The sequence below is a fragment of the Manacus vitellinus genome, unplaced genomic scaffold (genome assembly GCF_001715985.3).
Source record: "Manacus vitellinus isolate BGI_N305 unplaced genomic scaffold, ASM171598v3 scaffold_18_pilon, whole genome shotgun sequence".
Classification (NCBI taxonomy): domain Eukaryota; kingdom Metazoa; phylum Chordata; class Aves; order Passeriformes; family Pipridae; genus Manacus; species Manacus vitellinus.
The window spans coordinates 11,745,989-11,759,587 of record NW_021939324.1 but is presented as its reverse complement, the minus strand read 5'-3'; the positions used below and the strand labels follow the sequence as shown (position 1 = coordinate 11,759,587).

The window sequence follows — 13,599 nt, the reverse complement described above, 5'->3', positions numbered from 1 at the left end:
TGGGGCAGTCTAGCTCACGTTTTCTGTGTCCAGATGTCAGGAAGCACTCTCGCCTAACATAGGGGATTGCATGCAGACCCTGGGGACCTGCAGGAATTACAGTAGCCTCAGGTCCTTCTTTTCCTCCTTGTTCCCAGCTCAGTGTCTATAATGCTCAGCACAGGCAGAAAAAGAATTGGTTTTAAATCACATGTCCACTCCAGCCGATGATAAAAGCCTCGGCTAACTTGTGGCAGGACTAGTGGCTGCCTTGCAATGGCTCTTCCCACATGGATATACAGGTTCTGTAGCTGTAGCACAAACATGTTCTTCAGTTTACACCTTGCTCCTCCCTTCTTTACACCTTGCTCCTCCCTTCTTGGGGACAGTCCAGTGCTCAACAAAAGATGAATACTGGCCATGAGGATAAGTACATGGACAGGTCTTGCTACGCCATCCATCTACCTATTTTCATAAAGCCGGTATGAATGTATCACATTTAGGACTACTTTATGTCTGCAATTGTCTGCAATTTGAATACTTAAAATATTATTAAGCTGACACAGACAGATCATCATCACAAAAATTTGCCTTCCAAATTAGGCTAAAAAGCTCTTTAATCACTTCTTCACTAGGACAGCAATTCATTGTTTTATCAATAGCAACAGTGACTGTTTTCTCTTCAAACTGAGGTATTTCTAAAACATTGACAGAAATTATCATGTCTATAATTCAGTCAAATAATTTTTATTACTTGACTATAAAGCTCCACATTTTTAATATTCATCATATTAGCTTCCTTGCACTGGTATTGTAAGGAACAATTTTAATTCCTGGTTGCAGGTCTTACCAGTGTACTGAGGTACAGGCTCAATTTGTTGAAGAAAACAATCCTGCAGGTTCCCCACTTCGGCAAGGGTTCCTCCAGTTACCAGCTTCAGCTCATCTAGTGTATCCTGAGCTCACAAAAAAAACACAGCTCACAGTTGGGGTACAACAATGAAAAAAATAGGAAATATCAGACAAAGTAAATTAATTTTTTTAAGAGAGAGATTCCATTTTCTACGCATGCAGAACTTCTACACTGTTCACTTAAGGGTCATCCGTCATCATCTGAAGTGTATAAAATCCCTAATCTTTGCTTTGAAGATTTCCCCATAGCTATGGTTTTATTTTGATTTTTTTTTTGTTTAATTCATATGATCTCACATACTAGGAAGTTCACATAGTTAGATATCTGTGGCATGTGATTTTTTTTAAAGTGAATCCAAAGCAGTCTTTTTTCCCCTCCTCTCAAACAGGTATACATTCATGTCAGGAATGTGGGCACCTCAGTTATTCTACATACAAAAAAGCTTATTTTCAAGCCTGCAATGACACAAAGGGGGCAGACTGCCTTACATACTTTGGATTAATGATGATGAAAGATGCTGTGGGAGTCACTGTTTATCTTGGACTGCTGATAGGGAGATGACAGGAAGCTGTGTCAACTCCTGGTTGGCAGACAGAAGAAGAAAAGCTGTTGTAGTCAAACAGACGAGGATTGCACTCTGGCACCCCGAGAGTACGCCCTTTCTTTTGTCTTTTTAGTCCCTGTGGCTTATTACGAAGAGGAAAGCCCCATACTCAGTCAAGCACTGCTCATACTGAACAGCTGATGAAAATCTGCCCTTACTGTACCAGCTAAGTCTTGCAAAAAGTCCAGTCCCCAAAAAAACACCTATACGGAAGTGAAGGACGCGCTAATTTTTTGTTTTTCACTTAAAAAGCTAAAAACTGTGTTTAAAACAAATAGCATAATTATTACGGGGTTCAGGTAAGCTAAGATTTCACCTGTTCCACAGAAGTTATATTTACATTTATTTCACAACTTAATAGTCAAGTATTACTGAAGCACTATTGTACAGAGCTTGGCTGCTGCAAGGGCTGAGATCTGAATTCAGCGATCCAGGATTGCTAGTGATCCCTCAAAGTGTTCAGCCTGTTCCTGGGTTTCGTGCTCACCTGTGGTTTCTCCTGGAAAATGCGCAACTCAACTATCACCAACTTCTCAGACAGCATTGAAAATGGTTTTGGCAGGTCCTCAATGGCACCTACTTGCAGGCAGTCCAGATACAACTCTATTGTGCTCAATCCCTGCTGCAGACCACTCAGCCACAAGATGACAGCATGGGGCTTCCCATCAGCCAGCTGGATGTTGCTAAAGATCACGGAATTCAACCTTCCATTACTCTTCAGATAGCGCAGCACCACTAGGACAAAATACACAGAAGGACTGTCAGAGGGTAACAGACATCCAAGGCTGATCAAGGAAGATCCTGGGGAAATCTGCAATTGCCCTGGTATTTTACCAAATGTCAGCTTTTGTAAATGCAACCCATATGCAGACATAATAATGTAATAATAAATGGGACATCAACTCAGAGCAGCACTACCAGGACTCTTGCATGACACTCTAGTTGTAAAGCATTGCTCCCTGCACAGTGTTTGCCATTTCTTTGCCTGGCCTCTCTAACTAGCTTAACCAGTGTCACTTTACAGAGCATAATGTGCCAAAATACAAGAGGTAAAGTTACAGGGTGTTGCAGGCAGCCTGCAGTCAGCACTTTGGCATGTATATATCTTAAAGACTTAGAAGTACTCTGTAGCAGAAATGTATAACTAGAAAAATCAGTCTCAGTGATGCATATAGCAGTCAGTGAAGCCATCTAACAGTGTATCCAAATGCATAATTAAAGAAAGCAAAGGAAGCATGATCCCAAGCCAATAACCTGTTCTTCTCCGTAACAAATAGTTAGTAAAAACAAATAAAATATCATGCAGGGGTCCTTAGAGAATGGATTTCAGGTCCTGTGATGTTCCTCGTATTGAGAAGGTTTTTATGCAAAAGCTAACATTTTGTAGGTTTTAGTTTAAACTAGTGGGATTATTCCTAGAACATGACATAGCCAGTCCTTGATGTGGGAATGTGCCTAGATCTGTAGATGGCTTGGTTGAGGTTGTATGGGAGAAGACATGAAAATTTATGTACTTCACACATTCATAATATGTCAAAAATTCCTACATGCATAGTATGTCTAATATGCAAAATAATGTAATGCAAAGTAATACATACCATAGAGTATAAATTAGTAAAAACAAATAAAATAACAAATAAAATATCATGCAAAAAAGGTATATCCCACCCCTAAAGATGACTAAGCCTCCTCTCAACTCTTTTTAAAAGTATTAGTGAATGCTTTCAAAATCCAATAAAAATTCTCATTTTATTAAGTAAAACACGCTGTGAAAGACCACAACAGCAAACCAACAAATACTCTTACAAAAAATATTTGCTGCATAATACTGAAAAACCATCCCTTTCCCAAGGAAATTGGATCAGTAAGCTAGGATCTGCAAGCTAAATCTCTTAGACCAGCTAGCTAGTTCTCTCCACAAAATCTCTCCCTGGCTCTCTGACTGCACATCTGCAAAAATAAGGAACCGAGTGCATCTGGACAGCATATAACTACCCTAAAATATCAGACAGACCCCGTTTCAAAGATCCCACTGATCACCAGCCTGCACATCCCTTATTTCCTGCTAGTAAGAGTTACATGCATGAGGAGTCAAGCTGCACAGCTGCCAGGCATCCAAAAAGTTAAGTGTTGGCTCTTGTGAACATCTGTTTGAAGTTCACAGGAGGCTGCTACTGTTGCATCAAGTGAAAGCTCACAAATGGCCTGACACTAGGTCAACTAAAAATTGTGGATACAGTCGAAGGAAAAGCTCTATCTTCGGAGCTAATAACACCTACTTACCAAAACCATTCCATTTCTATTCATTTAACAAATTATATTCCCATCTCCCCGCTATTAATGTAACTTCTTTGATGTTGTGATACCTCTGTTTGTTGGTGACCTGAGTTACTGCACACATGCTCCATACAATTTTTCTAATTGCTCAGTTTAGTGATTAAAAAACCCCCAGATTTATACCAGCATGAATGGGGCAGGGTACATCCCCATCTTTAAAATCTATGCTAGTGCTAGAGCCTCAGCACTAGCACTACCATCTGTGATCAATATCAGATTGTTTTCTCTGCTGTCTATGTCAAAACACTGCCAGACCTGAGATTTCCACAAAGGTGCATGAGGTCACCAGTAACTTGCTAAAAGGTAGCATTTCTTGGCAAACTCAAACATCAGGCAAGACACAGTAGATTTCAGGTATTTTATTTATGTAAATATTATGCATGCTTGGTCATATAAAGGGCAAGATCTTTGGATCTGGGCCCTGCTTTCAGAGTGACCAAACACAACAGTAGCCTAGATAAAGAAAGAGGAGATGGAAGCAGGACCGAGAATGGACCCTGCCAGAATAGTTTCAGGACAAGGAGCAATCAGCCTTGGAAGGAGGACCAACCGTTTTTTCCTCAGCCAAAGCCAAATATCCATCTGTTAAACCAGAGTAGGCTTTTGAAGAGAGATTTTTTTTCTTAGATCACAGTCTCCACCTGTATAAGATTTAACTCATCCACACCCCTGCAGTACATGTTTGCTGCTTGAATATTTTAGATATTCATGAGAGTGTCACCTGTACTGCTTAAGAAACAGATTTTCAATTAAACTACCACTTCTACTAGGAAGTAGGAGCTGCTTCACAGAATTCGTAAATTACAACACTTCTATGCATTAACTGCTGTTTTCTCCATACAGAAATCATTCAAAAAAGATAAGAAATTAATGGATTTTCCAGAGGCTATTTGCCTCTGGAAAGCACATTGGTCTAGCCAAAACAAGTTGAGCCACTACTCAGTAATTTATACCTGTGCTTTTAAAAACATTTAGGCATTGTAAAGATGTTATTATCAGGTATACAACAACAAAACCAGAACATTGTAAAGGATAACTAAGGCGTGCTTTGAGCTCCTGAGATCACATTTGGATGCATAACTGGAAATACCATGCAGAAGAAGTAATGCACTTATGCATTCTTCCAAAACTGTAGGTAATTGGACCGTGCATTTTGCTGAGACGCCAACATTGGCTCATCATTTAAGTGATGATGACCAGTCTTGAGAGGATCATAAACAGCTCCCACACTCCGTATTTTCAGCTCACACAACAATCTCCTGGATGCGTTTTAACTTATTGTACAAAGTAGCCATATGGAATCCTTGACGCTTTTGGAGAAATCACAAGTGAAAACACTGGCATATGCTTTGCACAAGGTGCTCTAAGGTAATAAGGAGGCAAAGAGATCCATGAAACAGTCCTGCTGTAAAAAGCTTTCCTCTCTTTGGTCAGTCCTTTACATCAGATATGTTACATCTACTCAACACCAGTCACTGACAGGACAAGTTGCTTCACACTGCCTTTCTATATGCCACTGTTTGTCCTGTCAGAGAAGCTTCTCAAAAACCAGTATACCAAAAACAAAACCAAAAGAAGCCACATTACCTTCCATCAGAAAGCTTCTTAAGTGTGTTAAAGTGTATCAATAACCATCAAACATGCAGGTATTTTTGAAAATCAAAAGAAGAGTTTGATATGTTCAAATTCTTACGTTTAGAGACACATTCGTATGCATTCCTATATATATGTACAACATTTACACATATAATTGTGTGTGAGAGAGGGAGAGAGGGAGTATGTGCTATCTACCATTTATTCAGCAAATAAGTCAGTCAGTGTTAGGAATTGCATGACACTTACTGATAATGCTGTGTGGCCATGTATTACCCACTGTCAACCCACACACAGCTCTTATTCCCTGATCTCAGAAGGATTTTGATAAAACTACCAATGTTTTATCTAACTCCTTCCCTTACAATTGCCAACCAAAAGGTGTGCTTTTCTTTAGCATATTGAATAATTTCCCTATGCATATAGTGAACTTTCTCAGTAGAGTTTCACAGTATATTGGACTCAGTTGCCCAATTACAACACTTGCAGTAGCATATTATCATAGCAGTGGTGAAGCCAGTGGAGCAACAATAATGTACATAATTCAACAATTTTTTGCTGAACCTTAAAACTGGAGTATATCCTAGATCTGGTTTAGTGAAAGCTCTCTATTTCTAAAAATCGGCTGAAGTTTCGACTCTGACTCCTGATTAACGGATTCCAATAGAGAACAAACACTTTAATTCACCCAAAAGATTCTGTAAGTGCTGGGAATGTTTGTCTTTCATAGTCACATCTAACCTCCAGGGTCAGCAGAACAAGAACCTGCCTTTCATATGCATGAGGCAGCATGTGTGTGTGTCCCTCGAATTCCTGTGTAATAAGAACCAGTGACTGGCCCAAGGGGAAAAAGGAAAAAAGAAAAGGAAAAAAAAACAACCAAAATTGACTCCTTTCTCCATACTCCATGTTTTTTTCCTTCTTTTTTAGCATTGCTCAGAGCAAGTACCACAGCCAAGTGGAGATACCAGCTGATTGTCCAGTAAAGCTTCCCCTGGCCAGGAGAGAGCAGCACCAAGGAGAAGGAAAGAAATGAAAACAGGAGTAAGAAGGGATGTAAAAGGTGATAGCATGCAACAGGAATGACTCAAGCACAAAGGTTAATCACACATTTGTCAACATCCATCTGTGACACTCCAGTAACTATGGATCCAACACTAGTTTTACCACACATATTCCAAACAACTCACCTTTACTCATCCGTCCCATTACCGTAAATTCAAAATGCTTGCTGTTGTCAGCTGATGAATACAGGCCAAAAACGGTGGCTGTGCTCTTTGGCTGCAGTTTGAAGGTTGAGAGCAAGTACACTTCATTCAATGTAGGATCCCCAAATGCTTGTTGCAAGAAGTTTGGCACCACTCTTTTGTTGGAATATGGAAGAAGATCAAAAACTGGGGAAAAAAAAAAAAAAGAAGCAAATTTGAACAGCAATTTAAATATAATAATGAACAAAGAAGAATGTGGTCTGAAGCCACTCACTGGAGACCACACACTCTTTTCTATTTTCATATGAGCGCTTTGACCTACCTAAATTAGTATAAACCAAAAAATTATTAATAGGATGATCAAGTCTAAAGATTATGTAGTTCAACTCCTGGCTCTGGAAGGGATATCTTAAGCAACCTGGTTGCTCCCTGCCCATGGCAGTGAGTTTGGACTAGATGGCCTTTAAAGGTCCCTGCCAGCTAAAACTATCCTACGATTCTACCAAAATATCATCTAGAATTTGTTGCAACTGGTACTATTTTAGCAACTTTTATTTTCCAAAGGAATTATTTATAACTTACTAACACAGAAATATCTAGTCTTCAAATTGAGATGCTTAAATATTTTCAGGTAGATCTCTTAAAATTCTTCTCTTCTGAGGATGCACTTCAACAGAAAGCTTTTTAACCTCTTTCTGCTTTCATAAATCCAGATGTTTGTATTCATGTATCAATTAGACAAAGGATTCAGCATTAAAATTTTCAGACAGGTTTCCGGAATACTTATCCTTTAATGGTATTTACAGGGCACCATTTAAAATGCTAAAAAGCCAGGTAAGCATTATTATGTTCACAACCTCTTTCTCATTTCACTGACTCTTCAGAAGATATATTATATAAATAAGACTCATCTTTCTCCTCTAGCGTAGAAAACAAAGAAATACAGGTCTGACAAAAAAAAATTACTCCAAAGGCATAGTGAAAGCTGTTTCAAATTTTTATTTCAGTTTTTCCTCAATGCATCAGCAAAGAGTCTATGGTTATACTTGTACATACGACAGAAATGTCCCTTATGACGCTAAAACAACAAACCAGGGTTTTCCTCAATGTTCCTAAATCCATGATGTTTCCAAACTCATTAAACTATTCCATTACGTTTCTTGATTACCTCCTGTTTCAACCCACTGCAATTAAAGTAGTATATACGTTATATTCTTGCAAAGTCTGATAAATGAATATGCACAAGTGTCACTTAAATATAAGGGCATACTTAGCCATTGTATACCACTGCCACTCCATACGCCTGTCATGGCTGGGCCATATTTTTCTCCCACACCAGCACAATACCATCGAGCTGCTACCAGAGAAGAGCCACAACACCAGGCAGATGGCAAAGGCACATGACAGCACATTGTGCCTTACCTTGATTCAAGTTTGTGGTTGTACTACTAAGTTTAGTTTCCTAGGCTGAAAAAACAGTGGACCAGTGCAGGTGAGTCTTGTCTACACAGCATGACCTCAGAGCTGTCATCATCTACTGAAGTGATGAGGCCATCCTACTGATCCAGAGTTTCCACACAATACAAGCAGGAAAAGACTGAAGAGCACTTGGAGGACAATCCCATGGGCACATAGACCTACCCACAAACCTGTGGGAAACCCTGTTCACTTAGAGTATGGTTTTGTGATGCTTCCATTGCTCATTCTGGAGCACCCATTCATTTACACACTAATGTTATTCCCAAAAAGACAAAAATGGAGATTTTTCCCTTTATCTCATGAAGCCATTGAAATACAAACCACCACTGAAGTCTATACTTGTATTGAGTCCAAGGATCTCATGACTCTCATGAGTTTTCAGAACACAACACAAAAAATGTAAGGCACTTGATTTGCACGCACTACTAATACTGTTGTCAAACAAGTAAGAAACACATCTTAGAGGATGGACCTCGTCAAAAGACTTCTCTTTCATTCAGTTCACATTTACAGCATCCCAGGACAATTACTGCTCCAGTAACCCAGACAACAGATGCAAAAGGCTGGATACTTCATCACATTTACTGCAAGGAGAGCAAACCAAGCACCCACCCACTCAAGAGACTGAAATGCATCTTTTTTTGAAGAGAGATTTTTTTCAGATCACAGCCTCTACCTGTATAAGACTTAACTCATCCAAGCCCCTGCAGTAAAATGCAGTAAAAATGCTTTTTACAACAGCATTTTACAAGTCATAGCCATTCAAAAAATACAGCTGTGTTTTCTCTGCCAGAGCAATGAAATACAATACTTAAGCCTTTGAGGGCATGGAATATAGCTATACATTATGTCCAGTTCTTCTATGTCTATTGGCTGAATTTATATCAATTCTTGTGATACTAATTAATGTATACAAGGGTTAAGCACTTAAAAATGTTATAAAAGTAATGACTAAATATTGGGAAACATCTGTCTAATGTTATGGAAAACATTTATTGAAATTTTTGAAATTTGCATATTTAAATGAATACTCAAACTGGTTTGGTAGTTGCATTCTACAAAGTACATTTCCTCAGCCATGTTATCAAACCCTTTCTTGGGATACCTTCACAATCTACGGTATGTAGATGCAGTATGTAACCAGATCCATCTAAGCATAGCTTACACACATGATAGCAAATGTGGCTAGTGGAAGAGCAATGGCGTTATGAAAATTTATTTTACATCCTTAGAGAGTTGGCAGAGAGACAACTCTTAGGCGTTAGGGAGACAATTGCTTGTTTGGAAAGAATAGGTAAAAAAGATCCACATGGATTTCAGATTTCATATTTTGTAGAATCTCTTCCTTCCTCTCCCTGGAAAGGCAGACTTGAGAGCAAATAGATAGAAAAGGACTGCTGAAGCTGAAAGACATAAGCAGCTGGTTTCAATTCATGCCGTGAGAGTGATGCCGCACCACGCCTCTGAGTACAAGCTTGCATTCTCACCAGGCTAAACAGAGGCCACTTGTGAGACAGACCAGGAATTCTCTCCCCCACCTTCTTTCTGTGGTTTTTAGAAGGGGGCTCCTCACCTTCCTATGAAAATGCTAACAAGACATGACCTACACCATGAGACAGTAGCAAAACACTCTTTGGAGATCTGCCCCAAAACATCAAGGCTAGCTCTTTAGGTGAAAACTAAAAGACACGATGAGAAGCTCTAGGAGGGCGAAGCACGGAGGACTGAATTTAGTGGCACAGGAGAGGATGGAGCTCAAACTAAAACACCCCTTCTTTCCCTTAACTGTGTTGCCACGTCACACCAGCTTTTTGAGAACATCCAAGTTAGTTCTCCAGTCACAGCTAGCGTAATAACTGCAGACATAAACACTGCATCACTGCTGCTCAGCAGTTTTCAAGGTAATTAATGACGGCTTAGGCACCTGGAGTGAAACCCTACCCCCTCCCCCCCCCAGCAATAGTTTCTGACCAGCTTCAAGAAGTTGAAAACATCACACGCTGAGTGGGGTTTTTCATTGGCTACTGCCTCTAATAAGTTAAAAACCTGCCTTTTTTTTTAAATATGGCAATATCCAACTTCTCAATGCAACAATTTTCTGAAACGTTTTTACATCATAAAGGACTTTAACAGGCTTTTTGGAAACGCAGCTGAATTTAACTGGCTGTCTTTTAGATCTGCGTAAGTAAGGAATAAACGATTAAAGTCTCAAACATCGTTTGGTAAGGCAAACGAAGGTGTTAAAAACGCAGAGAGAACCAGGAGCAGCTTTAAGGCTCCGGGAGTGGCACTAAGTTATACTACCCGCTGTTCTCAGTAGCCGAGCTGGATCCAGTCACAGGCTGCACAATTGGAGAGTGATACTACCCATTTTACTCAAGCTCTAGAATACAGCGGCTCCTGACCTACTGTGTGCATAATATTGCCACAGCAATGCTGGGCTTAGAAGTATCACTTTTTCTATGCACTTTACTAAGTAGTAGAGTTTTCCCGGCGAGTTTTCCCGGCTTAGCAATTCACTTCTCATTCATGAGAACCTGCAACGGAAAAAGCGCTCTTCAGACGCTCCACACGCCTACCAGCACCCCTAGAAAAACACTTTTTTGCTGACTACAGGGGAGCGGCTGCAACGCGACCTCCTCCAGTCACCACCGCCACTCGCGCAGGACGCAGCATGGCGGGGCGACGCCGGGACGACTCCTAGAGCGCGCCCCGACGGCTCCGGCTTCTCTCGCACCTGTAGAGGTGTTCCCGTTCCCTACCAGCCAGGGCTCCCGTCAGAGGGCAGAGGACGGGACGCTGCAAGCACTCTCGAATGGAAGAGGGGAAAGAGATCTCGCCGCAGCCGGGGGAACGGACCCCTTACCTCGCGGGGCGGGCGCTGCGCGCGGCTTGGCAGAGCTGCAGGGCGAGCGGCAGCAGCAGCAGCAGCGCGGCGCCGCGCTCGCACCCCATGGCGGCCGCGGGCGGGCAGGCGGCGAGGAGGGCGCGCTGCTCCGCGCCGGGGCCGCCGTTTTAACGGCGGACCCGGGCCGGGCACGGACGGCGCCAGCGAAGGACTTGGCCGGGGCTACCCGGGAGGCGGGCGGGGGCCGCGGCGGGGATGACCAAGGGCTGGGATGGACCATGCGGTAGCGCGCCGTCGGGGGCCGAGCCGGGAACAACTGGCATCGGTGGGGGTGGCGGAGCTTGGACACAGCCAGAGATCCTGTCGATGGCCCCCAAAATCAACACCTGTTGGGGACCGTGGCTGGAGTCTGCCCTTGGAGGAGTCCTGGAAATTGAAATGTGTTTAATCGCTTTGAATTCATAGCATCACAGAATGATTTAGGTTGGAAAAGACCTTTAAGATCATCAACCCCAACTGTTAATAAGCATCTCTGCTTACTACCAGTCACATAAAGGTGGGCCCAGAAGTGATTTGGGTGTTCTTTGAGAGCCAGTAAGAGTTCTGTCCGTTCAGGAGGGACAGCGAGTCCAGCAGCAGCCCATTTGGGAACCACCAGCCTGGTGAGGGAAGTAGGAGAGCTCTAGAAGCATGAAGATAATGCAGCCTTATTCATCCGGTTCTGCTGAGTGCAGGACACTTAAATTTGAGGCTGGCACCTCCAACAATGTAACCATCATTATATTTTAAAACTTCTTTGACCTCTTTTTCTATGTTCCTCTATGTTTCTGTGTAACCACACCTTTATGTGTCTTCTGTCAATAATACAGCCATTGTCTTTGCAAAGCCTTCTCACAAGTTTCTCTGCCTGTTCAGCAGATCAGGTGTTGAGTCTCAACTGTTAGGGGGTTCTGAGTATATTAGAACAGATTCTCTCTCATGCATATGCTAAATCAAAACAAATGAGAATGCTCTGGTGTGTAGACTTGGTCTTGGTAGGAATTTAAACACACTACTTTTCCTAACTGAAGAATGGCATTAAAAGGGGTCATGCAGATTGCAGACTGGAGCAAACTGGGTTTCTAGAAGACTGTGACTAGCAAAGTGAGTTATCTGCTCCTCTATTTCACTTAAAGAGCTTAGGAGCATTGGCAGTGCTCAGACTGACTAGTTTGACATCACTGATGAAGCTTGTTTGTCTTATCAAACCCTCAAACCCCCAAACCAAATAATGTAACCAAAGTAAATTTTAAAAACCCCCAACCTTCTTCTTTCAACTACCACAATTTTCAGCATTGTGTGTGCCCTCAGGATGTCATCATCCCATTGTTTGTCCTCTACTTCAAAACGTCTAGCCTCTGCAATGCTGATGTTAAGAAAGCACAGATAAAAGGGAAGAGCTAGTGAGAAACACCAGCACAGGTAAAAGGGAGCTAGTGAGAAATACCAGCACATGGTGGGCTTCCCAACCTGCTGCACAGCCCTCTGTCCTGTACCTCCCTTTGTGCCTCAGCCCTGTGGATGAACCTGTCACATCAGAAACTCAGGAAGCCATGGTTGGTCTCCTCACAGCTTGCTATTCACATGCAATTGGAAAAGTTGGAGCTGTCTGGTATTATTTACATCATAAAAAGTAGGGCAACAATAGAAGGGAAATTTTATGTTAAGTGAGCAAAGTAGTGTTGATTAATGTTGTGTCACATCAGGATTGGTGCATACAGCTAATGAGCACCACAGAGAACAGCCCCTGGGGGGCTCATTGTATGTGAGGCAAGACACAGCATGCTGCAGGGCTGGGACTGCCGAGCATGCTGTGCAGCGTCTGCTGGAGCAGCTGTGCCACTGCACAGAGCAAGCTGTGGGCTGCTCTCCAGCACAGGCAGAGTGAGATTTTCAAATACCTTTGGCTGGCCTATATTCATATGCCCTCCAACTGTCCTCCCCACATGGTATATACCCTATAACACACCCAGCTTCTTAGCTTATCCATGTAGCAGTGTTGACCCAGTCCTTCAGTTGTTCATTTCTTCCTCTGCCCGTCACCAGGCAGAAGGGTGCTCACCACATCCACCGTGTCCCAGCATGGTGCTATTCCTCCTCCTCACCCCACTGCTCTTCTAAATATATCTCTACAAAACAAGAAACACCTCGGCTTCACTCCCACTATCCTTGCCCCTGCAGTGGAAGTAACAGGAGGACATGGTGGTGTCAAAGTGCTGGCCAGGAGCTGCACTGGGGAGTGAGAAAAACAGAGCATCAAGTGCAGAGTGCTGTGGAACGAGGAGAAAGAGGGAGGCTGGAAGCGGGAGAGCAGGAGGCAAGGACATGGGACAAAACAAGGAAGGACTTACAGTGCCACAAGCTCCCTAGAAAGAAGTTTTAGTTCAGAATTTGTCCCCAACTTAAAGGATGGAGGCAGTACAGTTCCTACAGAGGCTAATACATGGATCTAGAGCAGCACTGATGTTGCTGTACTGTTTATTAGGAAAAAGTCCTTCATCAACATAAAGCGTAAGGGGAACACTATCAGTAATTTGCAGCCATTTATTATGTACTTTAATTGAGTTTATCAAAACATTTGAAATATCTTCTTGAAAGA

The 13,599-nt window shown here is 42.2% G+C and overlaps 1 protein-coding gene across 1 annotated transcript in view; it reads right to left on the bottom strand.

The window, feature by feature from the left end:
• The window catches only part of THBS4 (thrombospondin 4), a 35,080-nt gene extending 28,265 nt beyond the window's left edge, over positions 1 to 6,815 (bottom strand). The window contains exons 1-3 of the mRNA XM_029959010.1: positions 6,617 to 6,815; positions 1,984 to 2,231; positions 830 to 935 (exon numbers count right to left, since the gene is read on the bottom strand). Of these exons, the coding sequence (XP_029814870.1) occupies positions 830 to 935; positions 1,984 to 2,231; positions 6,617 to 6,635 (373 nt within the window). The 5' untranslated portion in view covers positions 6,636 to 6,815. The remainder of the gene's footprint in view (positions 1 to 829; positions 936 to 1,983; positions 2,232 to 6,616) is intronic.
• Positions 6,816 to 13,599: the final 6,784 nt, after the last annotated feature.